The sequence below is a fragment of the Ranitomeya imitator genome, chromosome 2 (assembly GCF_032444005.1).
Source record: "Ranitomeya imitator isolate aRanImi1 chromosome 2, aRanImi1.pri, whole genome shotgun sequence".
NCBI lineage: Eukaryota > Metazoa > Chordata > Amphibia > Anura > Dendrobatidae > Ranitomeya > Ranitomeya imitator.
This window is the reverse complement of record NC_091283.1, coordinates 809283008-809303987: the sequence shown is the minus strand read 5'-3', so window position 1 is coordinate 809303987 and position 20980 is coordinate 809283008. Positions and strand designations below refer to the sequence as shown.

The window sequence follows — 20980 nt, the reverse complement described above, 5'->3', positions numbered from 1 at the left end:
CAAGTTTGGGGTACCATGGCTTCAAACCCCGAGTGTTTCAGTCATGACAGACGCAAGTCAGCAAGGTTGGGGACGTCATGTCCAAGGAAGATATTTTCAAGGTCGTTGGGAAAGGAAGGACAGCAAGAGGTCATCGAACTACAGGGAGCTACACGCAGTTTGGAAGGTCTTATCAGCTGCTCAGCCCTTACTAAGAAACAAGCATGTGAAAGTCTTTTCAGACAACACAACGACTGTAGCATTCCTTCGTCATCAAGGCGGTCCAAGACATATGGCATTGCAAGGTCTGACGGTGCAGATCTTCAGATGGGCGGAAAAGTCGGTACTATCCATCTCAGCAGTACATTTGGAAGGATCCTAGAACCAGTTAGCGGATTTCCTCAGCAGGGAAAGGGTGTCCCTGACAGAGTAGGAACTGAAAAACGAGGTCTTCAAAAGTCTTTGTCAGCGTTGGGGGAAGCCGGATGTGGATCTGTTCGCTGTCAAGCGGAACGCGAAGGTCGGAACCTTTTACTCCCTAAATCCATGGGAAAGCCTGACAGCGATCAATGCTTTCTCACATCCCTGGAACAACAGTCTCCTGTATGCTTTTCCTCCTCTGGCAATGATTCCAAGGACACTCAGGAAAATCTGCGTGGACAAGGCCAAGGTCATTCTCATAGCACCTCATTGGTCGAAACAGAGTTGCTTCCCCTTGCTAAAAAAGCTGTCAGTAGAGGAACCCCTCCTGTTACCAGAAAGAAAGGATCTTCTTCAGCAGGGTCCAGTTCTACACCAGAACCCAGGAGCTCTTTGATTGGCGGCCTGGATCCTGAACGGCAGATCTTAAAAGCAAAGGGCCTTTCAGATGGCGTTATCTCTACCCTCCAAGCCAGCAGGAAACCAGTGACATCAGCTATCTATACAAAAATATGGAAACGATTTTGTAGTTTTTGTGAGGACATGACAGTTGATACTGACCATCCTAATATCCCCCGGATTCTTGACTTTCTGCAGTCAGGATTCCAAAAAGGCCTTAGACCTAGTATGTTGAGGGTCCAAATAGCGTCCCTGAGTGTGTTTTTCGACTTCCCTCTATCTACCCACCCCTGGATTAGTCGGTTCTCTAGGGCAGTCCAGAGGCTAAAACCTTTAATTAGGAGATCGGTCCCGCCGTGGGATCTTAACCTGGTCCTGAATTTACTATGTGAACAGCCGTGGAACATAACGGGGAACATAGAGATAAGTAAACTTTCCCTTAAAACCGCGTTCTTAGTAGCAATCACGTCGGCAAAAAGGTTGGGGGAACTACAGGCTCTATCAGTACAGAACCCGTATTTGCAAATCTTTGATGATAAACTAGTACTTAGACTCGACCCAGTATTTCTCCCAAAAGTCGTCTCAGATGCTAATATGAATCAGGAAATTGTCTTGCCATCATTTTGTCAGTTCCCTAAAAATCAAAAAGAAAGATTTTACCATAATTTGGACCTAAGAGAGACGGTACTCAAGTACCTTGATTTATCGAGGCCCTGGAGACAGGATAACAACCTGTTTGTTCAGTTCAGAGGCCCGAATAGGGGGAAAAAAGTGTCTAAAGCAACTATTGCACTATAGATAAAGTCCACAATCAATCTGGTTTATGAAGCTAAAGGGGAGGGTTCCCCGGTTAACCTTATAGCCCATTCATCTAGGGCTATGGCCACGTCATGGGCAGAGAAAGGGGGGGCTACGGCAGATCAGATCTGCAGGGCTGCATCTTGGTCCAGCCTCAGTACCTTTTCGAAACATTATAAGCTAGATGTAGTGTCAGCTCAGTTGGCTTTTGGTAGAAAGGTACTTCAAGCAGTGGTCTCACCCTAAATACCATTCTCCTTTGGTATCTCTCCAGGGTGCTGTCAGGTGGTGACCTGGAAAACAGTAATTAGACCTACCGGTAATTGTATTTCCAGGAATCCATCCTGATAGCACTATTAGTTCCCTCCCTATTGTATGATCTTTATACTCTTGTGATGTAACATTTGTATGATTGATTATTTTGTTGGAATAAACCTTATTTTTTGCATCCATCCAGATGTGTTACTTTGAAAAGCACTGAAGGGTGGTAGGGGGAGGGTCCTTTTAACCTCTCGTGTTTCCTGCCCCATGATGGATAAGAAGGACGTCCTCCAGTGTGCTGTCAGGATGGATTCCTGGAAATACAATTACCGGTAGGTCTTATTACTGTTTTTTTTTACTTAATTTTTTTAGTTCCCTTTTTAGGGGACCTAAAACCTCTGCAGTATTGGAGGTATATAGGGAAAATCATTGTCTATTATGAAGCCCAAGCATAGGCTCGGTTTCACAAGGAGTACAAAGATGGCAGCCATTGGGGGGGGGGGGGGGGGGGTTGGGTGGCCTTCAACAGGTTAACATGGCAACCTATCGACCGTGTTGCGAACAATGGAGTAAGAGTAGAATCGCATTCCTAAAAGGGGTATTCCCATCTCCAAAATCCTATCCCAATATGTAGTAGGTGTAATAATATTAGCAAATACCACCCATTCAAAATGTAATATAGTTCTTCTGATTAGCTTACCCTATGTCTAGGGTATTGCAGTAGTTTAGGAAACCATGGATACGACCACTAACAGTTAACTAACTAATTAACTGTCACTATGAGTGGTCGTACTATAGTGGTCACAAGAATCTGCCTATAGTACAACCATTCAGACAACTCCAGCAAGTATTCAACTTTTTGCCAACCATTTTCTGGTTTCTAAAAACGAAGTGGAAAGGACACGCGGGAATACATTTAATTTATTAAGATCTTAAAATCCACCACTGTGGAGTGAGAATCGGAGACGTGTGATCAGAGTTGGACTTAAAGGGGTTTTCCCATATCCAAGATCCTAAATGTAGTAGGTGACATAATAATATCAGACAATGGCATTTAAAGATCCTATCCCAATATGTAGTAGGTGTAATAATAATAATAATACTATTATTAAATACCTTCAATTAAAAATGTAGTACAGTTCTTCTGACTAGATATGTCACTTACCCACTGTGCAGGGCATCGCAGTAGCTTAGGTACCCATGGTCACTCATATAGTGAAAGTTAGTTGTTAAGTGGTTGTAACCTAAGCTACTGCAATGCCCTGCACATGGGGTAAGTGACATAGCGAATGAGTAGAACTACACTACATTTCTAAATGGAGGTATTTGCTAATATTATTATTTGTCATGATCCAGACCGGGTTTTGAGTCCTGTCTTTCCCGTTTTCCAGTCTGGTCATGCCAGCCTCAGTCTGGACTCAGGTTTGCTATTTATCCTCGCTGTGTCCTGCAGACCATGTCAGTGATAGTTTTTGTCAAGTGCTGGTGTAGCTGACTCTGATTGGTGCTGCTGCGTTTGCTGTCTGAACCCGTCTCTCTATTTTCCCCTGTTCCCGTCTTGACTCAGTGTTTCCCTTTTAGTGTGCAGACTCCCTGGTTTTGACTTGGCTTGTATCCTGACCTGTTTCTGTCTTTTGGCTTATCCGCTCTTGACCATTACGGACCCCCTGGCTTGTCTCTCGCCGCAAGTTTGCTTATTCCTTTGGTACTGCACTACACAGTCTAGGATTTGATCCGCCTTGTTTGACTATTCTGCTGCCACCTGTGGTAGCCTCACCGCTGCACTGCTGGTCAGCTCTGTTTAGGTACAGACCTGCTTCCTCTCTACTGCCATCTAGTGAAGCCTGCACCTACCTGCTTTGCAGGAGCATGAAATTATTATTATTATTATTACAGCTACTACGTATTGGGATAGGATCTTGGAAATAGGATCTTTAAATAATGCACAACTGGATATAGGCTCCTGAGCCCACTCCGCAGAGCAGGAACCCTACATGTGACTTAGGTGTTGTACAAACATCATACCTTTCAGGAAGTGGGTAATATTATGTGCGGTTGTAAAAAAGCACCCAAAAATTCAACGGCATCGATCGGTTCCCCTTCTGCTCCAATATATTCTAATACACATTGAGATGTGCAGTGTAATTTCTCCTCTACGACGTACCTGTGAGAGGCTCGGCACGGTGAAGTCCATCAGTCCCAACCCATTACAGGAGTGCATCTCTAGCGCTACAATCACTTTGGTCATTGGGTTTTGTCCTTCATTGTTTTCCTGAAAAATACATAAAACTGGATGAACGTGTACAATTTATTGTCAGTATAACATAATACAATAGGTCCTGGGGTTTACTGATTTACTCCACATAGTCCTCAAAAATAAATAAAGAATATAGGTCAATTTCATCGATCGTCATCATTTTAAAGTGATTTTATCACTTCTGAGAAAAACACAGAACGTGAAAGTAGATGAAATTATAAGACTTTTCTCAAATACAATTCAATAGTAAATCAAGTGATTTCCCGCAGTATTACACGTCAGCAGGTTTTACTTTCACTTTACCGGTTGATCGTAGAATTTGGTGAGATTCTCTTCCCTGGGAGATACCAACTGCGGGGGTGGAATTCTAAATGGTAAATGCAGCCTGCTCATCCTTACAGGATTTAGGGGGATCTTTTCAATTGGGCAATTGTGTCATTGTATCAAATGTCCAGTCTGTGCAATCCAATAAGGGAATCGATTAACCTATTTTCCTCATGAAGTTGGTGAATTATTTCTATAATGCACCCCAATGGGCAGATAATCAGGTAATAGTTTAGCTCCCTCTCAACCATCAGGAACCTTAACTTTGTCTCATTGCTTCCAATATCATATGGCAGCACAGAGCTCCCCTGCATTTACATAATATAAGCTCCCAGACTCCCCCCTCAAAGTAGTATGTTCCAGCTGAGGAGCAGGACACACCTGTAAAAAAATAGTGAGTGAGCCTAGATGCCAACTTCATAAGACCCCAGTCTCCCTCTTTTACCGAGCCAGAACTTTTATCACAAAAGTAAAAACGCCTTTTTTGGGGTTTTGTTTTTTATTTAACCCCTTCACAATCTGGGCCACTTTCCATTTTTTCCTATAGAATACTGTTAAAAAAAAATTTGAAGTACAGAGAAACTGTAAAAAAAAGGTCAATTTCACAACTGTTTTTTTTATTAACCATGTTCATAATGTGGTAAATGTGACCTAGAAATATTAATCTCCAGGTCAGTACGAGTACGCAGATACCAAACATGTATAGTTTATTTTTTTGGTGGTGGTGGTGAAAAAAATTCTGAAATTAGTATGAGAAAAAGTTTTTGTGTTTGTAGCCATTTTCCGAGACTTGTAATGCTCTAGTTTTTTGGATCTGGGGCTGGGTGAGGGCTTATTTGAGCTGACATTTTTATTGATACCATTTTGGGGTAGATAAAACGTTTTGATCTCATCTTATTGCAATGTTGTGGTGGTCTCCGGGTGAGCCAACTACGGCAAGCTTGTTAGACCACGCCAGGACACACAACATGGCGCGAGTTCTCGCTTTTAGATAATTTTGTGCTCCAAAAGTCAACTGGTGCTCCTTCCATTCTGAGCCCAGCCGTACGCCCAAACAGTAGATTTCCCCAACACATACTCAGGACAAATAGCACAGCAAATTTTGGGGTCCATATTCTCCTTTTACAACTATGAAAATGAAAAATTTGGGGCTAAAGCAACATTTTATTTTTGTGGGAAAAATTTGATTTTTTATTTTCATGGCTCAACGTTATATAATTCTGTGAAGCATCTGGGGGATCAAGGAGCTCACCACACCTCTTGATAAGTTTCTTGAGTGGTGTATTTTCCAAAATGGGGTCATTTGTGGTGGGTTTTAAGGGTGCTCCTTTCCTTCAGAGTCCTGCCATGCGCCCAAACAGTAATTTTCCCACACATATGGGGTATCGGTGTACTCAGGAAAAGCTGCACAACAAATTCTATGGTCCATTTTCTCCTGTTACCCTTGTGAAAATGCAAAATTTGGGGCTAAACAATATAATTGTGGGAACTAGTAAAATTTCCATTTTTTCCTCCAGTCCGAGGTAAAACACCACTGACAAATATGATTTTCTTGTAGTCACACCTCATCTTCCGTCCCGAGTTTGGCTCCGATTTGCTGCTGGAGCAGCTGTTTTGCCTTCACCCATGTAGAAAGGAGTTGCTGTCTGGTGACGATGGGTACTACCTCTGCCAGGGAACGCCCATCGGTCAGATCTAGGGCGTAGTCACAGACCTAAAGGATTAAAGAACAGAACATCAGATAACAGACATGCAGCTGCACCTTAGGCCAGATTTTGAGATGGTTGCAGTATATGCCTAATTGACTTTCCATATTGCACCAGCAATTTCTGGAACTACTGTAGCCTCCTTGAACTTTACTTAAAGGGGTATTCCCATCTCCAATATGTAGCAGGTGTAATAAAAATAATAATATTAGCAAATATCTCCAATTAGAATTGTTGCATAGTTCTCCTGATTCGCTTTGTTGCTTACACCCACGTTCAGGGCATTGCAGTAGCTTTGGTAGCCACTGTAACGACCACTCATACAGTATAGTGACAGTTAGTTAGCTAGCTGTTAGTGGTCGTAACCATGGATACCTAAGCTAGTGCAATACCCTTCACATTGGGTAAGTGACATAGCAAATCAGAAGAACTATACTACATTTCTGATTGCAGGTATTTGCTAATATTATTATTATTACACCATTTACATATTGAGATAGGATCATGGAGATGATGGGAATACCCCTTTAAGTCATTATTAGTTTAGGCTATTAAAATTCCATTTTATTAGGAGCCCAATCAAGCCGGGTATTGTAGCCTTAATACAGAAGGTAAAATTGATGAGAAGTGGCTTAAGAGAAGAAAAGTTTCTACAGATACAGCTGTGATGTGGATGTATAAACTCAGCGGCAATGACAAATGATGATGTTACAGCCGGGATCCGGCGATGACAATTGGAACAATTGGAGGTTTCATTTAAATGTCCTCCGGAATTTTGTGAGAAAAAGGAACTAATTAAATTTCACGATTCCAAAATCTCCTGAGAATCAAAGCACAATCTGCTCGGCAGTCCGAAGCCTTACGGTAACCTGCAGGCTGAAGGGTTCTGTCACTGTCACTGGCTTCAAATAAGCATCTGTTTAAGGATCTATGGGAAGCAGAGGCAATTATCTACAAAGTTACCTTCCATAGAGGAGAAGGCCAGCAGCTCCGTCCAATTTACACAAAGAGACAAAGTGTTAATGTAGAAAGCCGCCTTCATTTCTCCGTAGATATCCCTGTAAATGGAATGCGTACCTCCAGGGCGAGTCTCACGTCAGGAAGGCCATTTGGATCAATTGATAGAACAGGTGCTACATTAGATTTCTCAGGTCCCTTCCCTGCAGCCTTCCTGCCTTTCTCTGGACGCAGGCTTGTATCGGGTCTTTTATTATCATCTGACACAGGTATCCAGCGAAGAATTAAGCCTTTGGCTACGGCATTGGACAGCACAACCAACAGCGCCGGGTTCCTGAATGGCACGTGCAAGAGAAAAAGGGGCTTAGTGCTGGGCGGAAAAGGAAATGTACAACCGTGGACCCGGCATTTACACTATTTTCCACTGAGGATTTCATTGTGTTACCTGCATGCTGTATTAAAGGTTTCACCTGGCTAAGGCCCCTTTCACACATCAGTCGCAATCCGTTGAATTTTGAAAAAACGGATCCGGCGACTGATGCCGCCGGATCTGTTTTTTTCTCATAGACTTGTATTAGCAACGGATTACATTTCATCCGTCGTTCACCGGATCCGTCGAAAATTGTTTGTCCGCCGGCCAGAGACAACGGTCAAAGTAACGTTTTTTGTCTCCGTCCAAAAAACGGACATCGACGGATTCATCGCCGTCCATCGTTTGCTAGAATGGAAGCCTATGGCACCGGATCCGTCAAATGACAGAATCCGACGACGGATTCCGCTTTTTTTAACTGAGCATGCTCCGATCCAATTAGCCAGATACGCTAGTCCGATCTGTCGAAAAAAACGAATTCATCGCATCAGTTTTTCACATTCTGCGACGGATCCAACGGATTGTGACTGATTCTGCGACGGATCCAACGGATTGTGACTGATGGCAAAAAACAAATGTGTGACAGGAGCCTAAGGGTCCATCTACCCTGCACTATTCACACCGGTAAACTGTAGGCTCTTAACAGTTGCCAGTCGACTGCCATTTAATAAACTGTGTACACGGCACCAGAATCGCAGATGATCTGTAATACATCATGCACGTACACTGCATGTGTTTTCGGCAGCACAGATCTAGTTTAAACTAAACAATATGCTGCCGATAACGATGATCTTTTGTTCTGCCGAGAACGATGATCTTTTGCACTGCCGAGAATGATGATCTTTTGCACTGCAGAGAACGATGATCTTTTGTGCTGCCAAAAACTATGAGCTTTTGTGCTGCCAAAAATGATGATCTTTTGTGCTGCCGAAAACAATGAGTTTTTTTGCTTCCGAGAACGATGATCTTTGGTGCAACCCAAAAGATGATTTCACCCAATGAAAGAACATTTTGCTTGTTCACCGGGTGATCGTCAGCCAGTTTAGACTGCTTGATAATCGGGAAGCAGGCGTTGTTAGGAAAGCTCATTCGTGCATCTTAAGGGGCACAACGAGAGTATAAATCGGACTTGTGTTGAACAACTTTTGATAGGACAGCGCACTGAACCCAGTTATTTAATAGGGCCTTCGTCCAGATGAACGATTTTTCTCTGGGTCCCACTGTCCGCAAGAAAAGAAATCATAGCACTACTTCTTTGCGTAAATCGGATGGGAATCAACCATTCAAATCTATGAACGCGTAAAAAAATGTTTATTTTACCCCATATGGAACATCTGAGTGGAATCCCATTTTTATGGATTCATTTCTTTTATATACCTAAATCGTATTCAATAATGTACATTGTTTAATATAGATATTGGAAAACAGATTGCACACGGTCGTCACATGGACAAAAAAATGGACACGGATGAAAATTGGATAATAATCAAACGAAAATCGACGATTTTCCTCTACGGTCCGCATCTAGTTTCTGTAATCCATCTCTATGGGGGGATAGTGGGCATGCTTTGTGGGGAAAGCAGAATGGAGTACAGTAACATTTAAAGAGAATGAATGAGTTCCCCCCCACATACATTTATGGCATGTGTACACCTTTTTTGATTTGTGCTAGGAAAGGTGGCTGCAAAATCATGTGACTATGCCATAAATTAAAGCGTTTTTTTAACATCAGAGGTAAAAAAAAAACCCGTCACCATTGCAGTCAGTAATAGGTTTGTGACAGTAACATGCACGTACAACCGGAGCAGGAAGAACAGAGTGAGTCTCGGTACATTCTGTTTGGACCATTCAAAGACATGACCACTGTAGCCAACTACTGCCTGCAGCGGTCACTTTCCCGTTTGTGGCAGTTAAAGGAAACACTAAGACCGAAGTGAACCCGGAAGCATTATAAAAAGGAGAAGATTGGAATCAGTAAGGTTGGAATTATTATTTTTTCCTTTTTTAGGAGCCATTTTTCAGACGGATGATTTTTCATAGTAGTTTGCAGCATCTACATGAGAGCACGAGAACGTACCCACAATGCCCGGTTTTCTTAAGTGCTACAAGCAGTTGCTTTAGTGCCTCCACGATCAGTGTTAGCCTTCCAGATGCGAGGATATGCTTGTTGTGGTTCAGGACATAGACGGTGGCATTGTGCGTTATCCAGGCCTCCTGCAGCTCCGCACCCAAGTCTGCGGCCCGCAGGAAGTTCTGTGTAGCGTATGCCGAGAGCTGAAGAATCCAGTCCCTATCCGGAAAGAAAGAGGATTGCATGCATTAAAATTGAGGGGGTTCCAAGCAGAAGCCACCCCAAAAATGGATAGATCACGTCTTATAGTTGCTTTGGAAGCGGTTAAAAATAAAAATTAAAAAAGACTGAACATATAAACAGCAAGTCGTTTTATGTTGCTATGCATATGTTTATTCTTATTGGCATTTTTGGGGGTGTTTTTTTAGGCACCTGTTTAAAGGCTTAAAGGGAACCTGTCACCTCAAATTTGCGGGATATTTAAATGAGTTTTTACCGGTCCAATGGGCGGAGTTTCCTCTTCATTGCTCCACCCCGTCCGTCCCTGTTGTCCGCAATATGTTAGTAAATTAGGGTACGTGTGCGCCATAGTTGGTGCGTGCACAATGCAATCTTTGGTGGCGCACGCGCAGTATGCTTTGCCCAACTCCGGGCAAAGCCGAAAAGCATTACTGCGCAACACAGTGAAATACTTCCAGGACACAGTGCGCGCACGCATGCGCAGTAATGTTTTTCGGCTTTGCCCGCAGTTGGGCAAAACACACTGCGCGTGCGCCACCGAAGATTGTATTGCGCACGCGCCAACTATGGCGCACACATACTCTAATTCACTAACATATTGCGGACAACAGGGACGGACGGGGTGGAGAAATGAAAATGAAACGCCGCCCATCGGACGGGTAAAAACTCATTTAAATATCCCGCCAATTTGAGGTGACAGGTTCCCTTTAAGCCACTATCTGATCGGTGGGGGTGCGACAATAGGCTCTCCCACTGACCAACTGTTACCAGCGGTGGATGGAAGTTCTTGGTTGCTGCCGGACAACAGCAGCTCCACCATTTCTGTAATGGGCGAGTCCGGATACTGCAGATTCACCGTTTCTTCATTTGAGTAGATCTTATCGCAACCATTATAGTTTAGATAGAACTGCTGTGTTCCGTCAGAATCCAAGAACTTCTGATTGTCGACGGTAATAGATAATCGGTGGGGGAGCATGGTATCGATCTGCCACCGATCAGATACTGATAGCCAATCCCTTGGATAAAATAGTGGCCAAACCCGTGAAACCTGGAGGTGCATTTGTATTCGCTGTGACATAACTACATCCTCTGTAAGTCCCAATCTCCTGCCATACTTGTGTCTACGGAATGTGAAAAGTAAAAACTTCTGGAGGAGTTTGTGCCAAATTCACGTCGGATCGGGCCTTACGTTGGATTGTAACTCGTTAATTTCTTTCTTCTTCATTGATTATGACAGCATCCCTGCAGTACATGTAAGAGCAATGAACCGGAACCTACCGGGAACCGGAGACGCAGAACTGCGAGCAGCTCCAGGCCGCGGATTCACAGACAGGAATCAACAATGTCATATCACATGCATCAACTCCCCACCGTAAACCCTGCCTGCGCCACAGCCAACTGCGCTACCAAAGAGTAAGAGTTGTAGTCTCGGCACGATACACTTTACATCTAGGACAACATTACATTAATTCTCCCCAACAGCAAAAATAAAATAAAAAACTAAGAAAAAAGGGTAATTTATCATAATTACACCGAAAAAGTCAAAATCGTTATGTAGTATTATAACACGGAGCTCGGCCTGAAGAATCGCTCGGTATAAGGCAGAGAAATATGCCTTATGTAACTTCTATGTACTAACGGTGCCCGATTCTGGGCACTATTGAGAGGCACAGATGCCCTTCTTGTTCCATTCAGTCGTAGGACTGCAGGATCTGGCCACAATAATCCTTCTCTCCAGCATGGCTGTCAGGGCAATCAGCGCCGGCCGTTGTCGACAGGACAGGCGGAATCTGCCTGCTAAGCTTTGCCGGTAGATTAAGCTGCTGACCTTTACCTAGACCCTGTTCCTCTGCATTGGGACTCTGAACTTGACTCTTGTTATGACTCTGATCTTGGCCTTGGATATAGCTCTTACTTTGCCCTTTGGGTTGGCTCACCTGGTACCTGTTCTACTCCTGGTTCTCACCTCTCGTGGTCTACTATGGTCTTGTCTAGTCCTCTGGCCGGTCCCATCATGACCATTCCTACTTCTGTCAATGTTTATGACTATGCTACTGTGTTACATCTTGTCTTATCTCCTGGTGATGACTCTTGACTACATTTGTGGCTATGCTACTGCTCAATATCTTGTCTGTTCTCTTGGTAATAACACTTGGGTCCATTCTTGACTATGCTACTACTCCACATCTTGTCTGCTCCAGGGCTTCAAAGAAAACTAAGTTTGAGGAACCAGCCGGGGACCATACGTACAGACGAGACTTGTCCGGCGGTCAACCCAACTGGCTTTATCTATCGCTGCTCCAGGTGATTGACTGGTCTCTTTCATAGCAAGAGCAATGTCAATCACCTGGAGTGGTGCTGCAGTTGGGTTCTCTGCCGGACAAGTCTTGCTTCTAACTGTGGTTCTTGGCTGGTTCTTCAAACTACTTTTCCTTTTTTTTCCAAAACACCGGAGCTTTTAGAGAAAAATATACTTGGCTGCAATCATGGAGCCAGGCTTTGACTCATGCTGCCTCTGGTTTGGGGTTTTCCACTAGCAAACCCTTAAAGGTCCAGAACATGTGCAGAATTGAGGGATGAGGGCCGATTCTATACAACACCGCAAAGAAAGCTGCATGAAAATAGACTATCGGTCATAATACATTATATGCAATCTGAGAGCAGTATTATGGAGGGGCTGAGACTCTGATTCCAGTCATGTGTCACTTACTGGGCTGTGTGTTGCTGTTTCAATAAAATCAGTGTTTTATCAGCAGGAGATTATCACTACAGGACTAGTTGTGTCGTGCCTCCTGCTCTGTGTAACTACACCCCGATCACTGACTGACAACTGTCTGCCTAAGCACAGTGTACACAGAAAGCTGCCAATCAGTGCTCTGGGCAGGGTTATACACAGCTCAGCATTCAGAGCTCTGCTAGATCTGCAGCACAGTAAACAGGGATTGTATGAAAATGACACCATGCACCCCAGAAAGTGACATCGCTGGAATCAGTGTCTCAGCCCCTATATCATGCAGCAGAATTGAAATGTGCTGAAAAATTCATTTTGAAGCAAACTGCGCTGCCAAATTTATTTGTGGTTTGCAGGTTCAAGATTGCCAAAAAAAATGCCTATTAATCGAATTCCAATTTTGGAAAGTTATAATTTACAGAGGCTCGGATGAAACTGTAATGTAATAACTTGCACTATAAGTGGCCATACAGAGGCACCGACAACTTTCTTGCCATCACTCACCACTGTGCCTGTCCTTTCTTGTATTAAACCCTTACAATAAATTTACCAGACGTAAACTTTTCCCTATCAGGTGTAAATACAGGAATTTTGCAGGAACCCTTCACTTTGGGGTTATCTCCACTGCTCACGTCGAGTGTTCTGGGAGTTCCTCATTGAAGTGATTGCACATATTTTGTCAGCTCCTTTTTGTAATCTTTGCATTTACTCAACACTGCATTTTGCTCATCATCGAGGAGAACACTTCACTGCACCCTGCAGCTTCCAGCCGTGACGCTTTACATGATTGTTATATCTACTTGTTCCAATTCAGGTTACCGCTTCAATTGCAACATTACGGAAAAATCTGAACTGGAGGAGATGACGCGACGTTCTCCCACACATGTAATCACAATTCTATCGGATCATCATCTGAATAATCGGAACGCGGTTTAACCCTTCACTGCAAGTGATGAGAACAGATTATAATCCCACGATCTCAGTGACTGAGATCTTGAAGATCTGCATCTTATTCACTTCCATAATACAGAAACAAGACCATTAGTCACAATCTGACAATCACAGCAGTTAGAGAGCCGCAGGTAGATACTGACCATTGATCTCTGCGTAGGAGAGTGACTACTAGTGATGAGCGAGTGTGCTCGCTACTTGGGTTTTCTGATCATGCTCAGGTGTTTTCCGAGTATTTATGACGTCCACAGAAATACAGACTGGGCATGGGATTTTAAGAGGTAAGACTTCCACCAAGACCGGGCATGGGATAATAGGAGGTATGACTTCCACCAAGACGAGCCATGGGGTGATACGAGATATGACTTCCACCAAGACCGAGCATGGGATAATAGGAGGTATGACAACACATCAGACTCTCGCCTACCATCGAAAACTTCAAAAAGAACCTGAAGACCCACCTCTTCCGACAAGCCTACAACCTGCAGTAACCACCGATCGACCAAACCGCTGCATGACCAGCTCTATCCTCACCTACTGTATTCTCACCCATCCCTTGTAGATTGTGAGCCCTCGCGGGCAGGGTCCTCACTCCTCCTGTACCAGTCATGACTTGTATTGTTTAAGATTATTGTACTTGTTTTTATTATGGAAACAGGAACACATGGGCTACTTGCACAGTGAACAAGTCTGTATGATCATGTTCACACACCACCAAGAAACCTGAAGACACAAAAGAGAATAGTAAAACCAAAAACACTCAGTTTGAAAAAATTACCCTGTTTTTTACATCTTTTACTAGCACTTGCGGATTACTGCAACATTTTTTCAAACTGAGTGTTTTTGGTTTTACTATTCTCTTTTGTGTCTTCTTGTTTTTATTATGTATACCCCTCCTCACATGTAAAGCGCCATGGAATAAATGGTGCTATAACAATAAATAATAATAATAATGACTTCCACCAAGACCGGGCACGGGATGATAGGAGGTATGACTTCCACCAAGACCGGGCATGGGATAATAGGAGGTATGACTTCCACCAAGACCGGGCATGGGATGATAGGAGGTAAGACTTCCACCAAGACCGAGCATGGGATGATAGGAGGTAGGACTTCCACCAAGACCGAGCATGGGATAATAAGAGGTAAGACTTCCACCAAGACCGGGCATGGGATGATAGGAGGTATGACTTCCACCAAGCCCAAGCATGGGATAATAAGAGGTATGACTTCCACCAAGACCGAGCATGGGATAATAAGAGGTATGACTTCCACCAAGACCGAGCATGGGATAATAAGAGGTAAGACTTCCACCAAGACCGAGCATGGGATGATAGGAGGTATGACTTCCACCAAGACCGAGCATGGGATAATAAGAGGTATGACTTCCACCAAGACCGGGCATGGGATGATAGGAGGTATGACTTCCACCAAGACCGGGCATGGGATGATAGGAGGTATGACTTCCACCAAGACCGGGCATGGGATGATAGGAGGTATGACTTCCACCAAGACCGGGCATGGGATGATAGGAGGTATGACTTCCACCAAGACCGGGCATGGGATGATAGGAGGTATGACTTCCACCAAGACCGTGCATGGGATAATAGGAGGTATGACTTCCACCAAGACCATCCATGGGATGATAGGAGGTAAGACTTCCACAAAGACCGGGCATGGGATGATAGGAAATATGACTTCCACCAAGACTGGGCATGGGATGATAGGAGGTATGACTTCCACCAAGACCGAGCATGGGATAATAAGAGGTAAGACTTCCACCAAGACCGGGCATGGGATGATAGGAGGTATGACTTTCACCAAGACCGGGCATGCAGTGATATGAGGTATGACTTCCACCAAGACCGAGCATGGGATAATAGGAGGTATGACTTCCACCAAGACCGGGCATGGGATGATAGGAGGTATGACTTCCACCAAGACCGGGCATGGGATGATAGGAGGTATGACTTCCACCAAGACCGGGCATGGGATGATAGGAGGTATGACTTCCACCAAGACCGTGCATGGGATAATAGGAGGTATGACTTCCACCAAGACCATCCATGGGATAATAGGAGGTATGACTTCCACCAAGACCATCCATGGGATGATAGGGGGTAAGACTTCCACAAAGACCGGGCATGGGATGATAAGAAATATGACTTCCACCAAGACCGGGCATGGGATGATAGGAGGTATGACTTCCACCAATCAGACTTTTATAGTAAACTGGTGTTATTTGGGGAGGCTTATTCTCTGAAAATGAAAAACTCTAACGTACTACTGAATCTGTGGCAACACAGACATCGAAGATGATTGACAGACCGACCGATTTGTGGGTCCTTCCTGTTGAGGATGATGGAATTTGTCCTGGGGGCATCAAACAAAGCCTAATGTAATGAGAGCCGTATACTACTCCTGATAAGAGGAGTTCAGAATAAAGCAATGCTCACACATGTATGTGAAATGTCCCAATGCTATCATGTATCTTATCGGACAGCTCTAGGACTCATAGATTACAATGGATCTATTTGCACATCGGTTAAAATCACGGATCTGACAGGGAGATCCATGTGACTCAGAGCAGGTCCTATACTGATCCGATTTTGTGGATCAAAATCAGCCATTAAAAAGGTTGTTCACTACTTTATCATTGATGACCTATCCTTAAGATACGCCATGAATGTCTGATCAGTTGGGGTCTGACAACCGGCACCCCCGCTGATCAGTTGTTCTTGGGTGTCGGTGGCGCCAGACGCCAGTCAGAAATGCTCAATTGTGGAAATGCTCCGTTTTCTGATAGTGGTCGCAGCAGGGTAGTGCATATCTGCCTCCTAATGATTTGAATAGGAGGCTGATGTGCAGTACCCGGCCGCGGCCACTATCACAAGATGGAGCAGCTGAGTTGCTCTGGCAGGCGGGGGTGCCGGGTGTCGTACCCCGACTGATCGGACATTGATGAAGCATTGGACAATGATTTGCTTTAATGTTGCATCTACATCTCACAAATCCGTTGCTTAGATATACATTTGAATAAAAATAAATCTGAACTTTTGGGGGTCATTCTTTGACGGCTTGGATTTAAGCACACCTCTTCAGTGTAAAATAAAAAAAGAACGGAACAGAAAAAGAAAAAAAAGGAAACAACTAGGATGACAGCTGAGAAAAAAAATCATCCATTTCTCTGGGATAGTAACACATGGATATGTGAATGCGGCCTTGAGAATATACTCACACACCTCAGTCACGGCTGATCTCCTGGGGTGGAAACACCGACCCAGGGGGAATGTAGTATTATGTGGCACCCATTAAATTAACCTCACACCAGTTAGTAAATGGCTGTGCTGACTCGACCTGAGTAAGATCCCTTTACACACTTTTACATTAGTTCTTCAGCTTGGAGAATAGGAAGAGTCCAGAGTGGGCAAGACAAGTCTGTGTACTCATGTGTGACACATCCGACATCATCCCACCAAGGATCAACTTCTATTACATCCATGTTCTCTAATAAAGGAAATGGAAAAAATTCTTCAGAATTTGAGAAATGAAAACCTCATTTAAAATGAAGGCATGAGGCTTATAATGATACAGTGGCTTGCAAAAGTATTCACCCCTTGGTGAAGTGTGGTGAAGTGAAGTGCAAAAAGTATAGGCAAAACTTAAATTTCTGGCATCAAATAAGTAAAAATTGGCATGTGCATATGTATTCATCCCTTTGGTTATGAACACCCTTAAAATCTGTGGTGCAAGCAATCACCTTGATAAGTCACATGCTTAATGACAGGACATCCCCCTGTGTGCGATCTAAGCGTCACATGGCTGTCAGTATATACACTTTACCTTTTCTTAAAGCCCACAGAGGCTGCAACACCATTAACAAGAGGCACCACTAGCCAAACACCATGAAGACTGAGGAGATCTCCAAACAACACCATTAAGAAGAGGCACCACTAGCCAAACACTATGAAGACTGAGGAGATCTCCAAACAACACCATTAAGAAGAGGCACCACTAGCCAAACACCATGAAGACTGAGGAGATCTCCAAACAACACCATTAACAAGAGGCACCACTAGCCAAACACCATGAAGACTGAGGAGATCTCCAAACAACACCATTAAGAAGAGGCACCACTAGCCAAACACTATGAAGACTGAGGAGATCTCCAAACAACACCATTAAGAAGAGGCACCACTAGCCAAACACCATGAAGACTGAGGAGATCTCCAAACAACACCATTAACAAGAGGCACCACTAGCCAAACACCATGAAGACTGAGGAGATCTCCAAACAACACCATTAAGAAGAGGCACCACTAGCCAAACACCATGAAGACTGAGGAGATCTCCAAACAACACCATGAAGACCAATGAGATCTCCAAACAAGTCAGGGACAAAGTTGTTGAGAAGAACAAGTTAGGGCTGGGTTATAAAAAAAAATACCTCAATCTCTGATGATCCCCTGCTGGAGCACCATCAAATCAATTATCAAATAATAATTTGTTGGGTACCACAACAAACCTGCCAAGAGAGGGCTGCCCATCAAAACTCTCAGCCCAGGCAACCCAGGTAACTCTGAAGGAGCTGCAGAGTTCTCAAGCAGAGACTGGATTATCTGTCCATATGACCACAATAATCCAGATACTCCATAGACGTGGTCTTTATGGAAGAGAGGGCAGAAAAAAGCCTTTACTTACACACAAAAATTGTAATTCTCGTTTTATGTTTGCCAAAAGACATGTGGGAGACTCCTCTTGTATGGAGGAAGGTGCTGTAGTCAGATGAGACCAAAATTGAACTTTTTGGCCACCAAGATAAAGGCTATGTCTGATGCCAATCCAAAATAGCTCACCCTAAGAACATTCCCACAGTGAAACATGGTGGTGGCAGCATCATGCTGTGGGTAAGATTTTTGACATCAGACACAGGGAAAATGGTCCGAGTTCAGGGGAAGATGGATGGTGAGAAATACTGGGATATTCTTGAGCAGAAACGGTTTCAGTCCATCAGTGATTTGAGACTGGAATGGAGGTTCACCTTCCAAATGTTCACAGTTGTTTTTTACATGAACTGACAAAAACCCTCAAACTAAACAGTGAAATGCCAGGTTGTGAGGTAGCAAAACACAAAAAATGCCAAGGGAGTGAACACTTTTGCAAGCCACTGTTAATATACAGTATGTATACCCTATATATACACAAGTAATATTTTAAATCTGGGTACCTATACAGGATCCAGTCTGGATCTTCATCCAGGTTTATGGGAATGTAAGATGAAGGACGCATACTTGTATCTTCGGGTGGGACTGGACTATCATTTAATTTGCATCCTTCAGACTTCAAAAAGTGTATTGTCGCCTGTAGGAAAAAGATAAAGTTTTAGCACACTGTATAAATCGTATGTTCACAGTCGATATCACTTGATACCGGTCTTTGCAAAAAGCCTCATTGATCTTATAATGGAACAAACGCTTTCCCGCGACACATTTTTACTTTTCTCACAAATCCAGCGTTTGCAGCTCTTTTACTGGCGGTGTTGCAGCTGAGAGGTGTCTTATACCACCTGCTAAATTCACAGGAAGGGGGTTGTTGTGGATCAAAAACCAAAAGTGATATTACAGTGCTGCTCTGGCCAAGGAGTAGCATTTCTGGCCAGGTGCGAGGAGGCACACACCACTAAAGATGTGACGTGGTTGAGCGCCTATTTACGAGTTCGGCGCATTGTACTCTTCGTTAAGATTGTCATGCGCAACATCAGTCTTAATGAATCAGTCCCTAGACCAAAAGCGACCAGCTGGCTCCATTCTAAAAAGAACTTGACCATTTTCAGCATAAGAACTACCTAAAGAAAAGGACAACCCCTTTAATTATAAGCATTTCAGAAGGCCTTATAATAATGGAGACTTTTTAATTTAATGAGAATCTGTCACTAGATGTATGCTGGAAATAAAGAGGCAACTTTGCCTGTGATCCTGATAAGACATATCCTAGTATGTACACAGCTCCCTTGCAGGTGTATGCGTTTCCATAGTGACAGACTACAAACAAAAACAGTGTGTAGTCTGGTCTCCTGACTCCGTCCTCACTTGTTACTGACGTATGGAAGCAAGTCACACGTGACTGAAGGGTCGGGGCTCATTTGTAGTCAGTTTCCGTGGAGACACATGTGCCCACGTGGAAGCTGTATACATTAAACGTTTGCGTGCAATTGAGACCATATGTAAAGTTGGATCATATTTTATTTTAGATGCTTTTTGAGAAAAGAAAAAACTGATTTCGCTATTGTATACAGCCTTTGATATAAATGTGGCATTAACCAGAGATGAGCACGTAAAGTCCAGGTCAGTACCTCTTAGCGCCTAGATGGGAGCCCTGTGCACCACCTACTTCCTGTAGCGGCTCCTCTTGATTAGCCGGCGCCGGCTAATCAAAAAGAAGAGCTGGGGATGCCGCCAAGTAGGAGGCGGTGCGCAAGACTAGTGTTTAATGGCCACCAAATACTGACCGGGCTGCTGGACCAGGGTCCTGTGCATTGATAACCATGTAATGTACGAGCAGCGTGACACCCGGCGCACAGCTTCATACTGACCTCTGCGTTGATAAATCGGATTTCTGCAAGCATTCGTAATAAGCCCTTCTCATCGCTGAATAATTCTGGTCTTGGCTTTGCAGATCCCAGCTCTGAATTCCTTCCTTCCTCCGCCGTGCTGGGGGCAGGACTTTTATTTTGTGCTAATTAAAATACACAATAAAAACACAAAATGGATATGTTGTCTTCTAAGACTGAACCCAAGCAATTCAGGTAAGAAAGGGCAAATTTAAGGGTAAGGGCCAGATGGCGCGGCGGTGATGCGGCTGAAACCCCAGGGTAGGCCGCACTGCCTGGTCCGACCCTAATAGTATCGTTACCTAATCTAGTTTTTAAAGAGCACTTTCACTTAAGAGGGACATGTCAAAATAGAAGTTATCACTGAAATCTTTCTTCATGGTCTTCAGACCAACAGACCATTGCTCTTTCCTGAACAGAAGTAACATACAAGAACATTTTGTTTCAGTATTTTAAAACTGTTTTAAGGCTCTGTTCACACTTATGTTTGAAGAATGATGTTGTGTATTAATGTGAACTGTAACGGGGGTCTACTGTGCTGTAAGACCTCTTACAGCACCCCCCGTGTTTCAGGAGGTCCACTCCGCTTTTGCTGGACTCTGAATGAAGGAAGCTGGCTAGAATTTATTGATTACATGGGAGCTTATAAAAGCTGACTGCTACTCCAGGTATTTCCAGTCTAAAAGAACAACTTTATTTACAACACACAGAATATATAACACAGATACACAGGGCAGGCCAATAGAAAAAAACAGGCCAGACATACATTACAATAGCCGCAGGGGGCCGGAGCCTGCTGGTATTTACTGTGGGAATTACAAAGGTGGGGGAGGTCAGAAAGAGAATATCTTGTCCAGGGGCGCAGCCTGTGGACTGATCCATTTCACATGGAAACTATTATACAGA

At 43.8% G+C, this 20980-nt stretch overlaps 1 protein-coding gene across 1 annotated transcript in view; it reads right to left on the bottom strand.

Moving 5' to 3' along the window:
* CFAP46 (cilia and flagella associated protein 46) overlaps positions 1-20980 on the bottom strand; it is a 239476-nt gene that overhangs the window by 134816 nt on the left and 83680 nt on the right. Inside the window, exons 16-21 of the mRNA XM_069753829.1 lie at positions 20057-20199; positions 18692-18825; positions 9549-9761; positions 7222-7435; positions 6003-6152; positions 4022-4129 (exon numbers count right to left, since the gene is read on the bottom strand). Coding sequence (XP_069609930.1) covers positions 4022-4129; positions 6003-6152; positions 7222-7435; positions 9549-9761; positions 18692-18825; positions 20057-20199 — 962 coding nt within the window. The remainder of the gene's footprint in view (positions 1-4021; positions 4130-6002; positions 6153-7221; positions 7436-9548; positions 9762-18691; positions 18826-20056; positions 20200-20980) is intronic.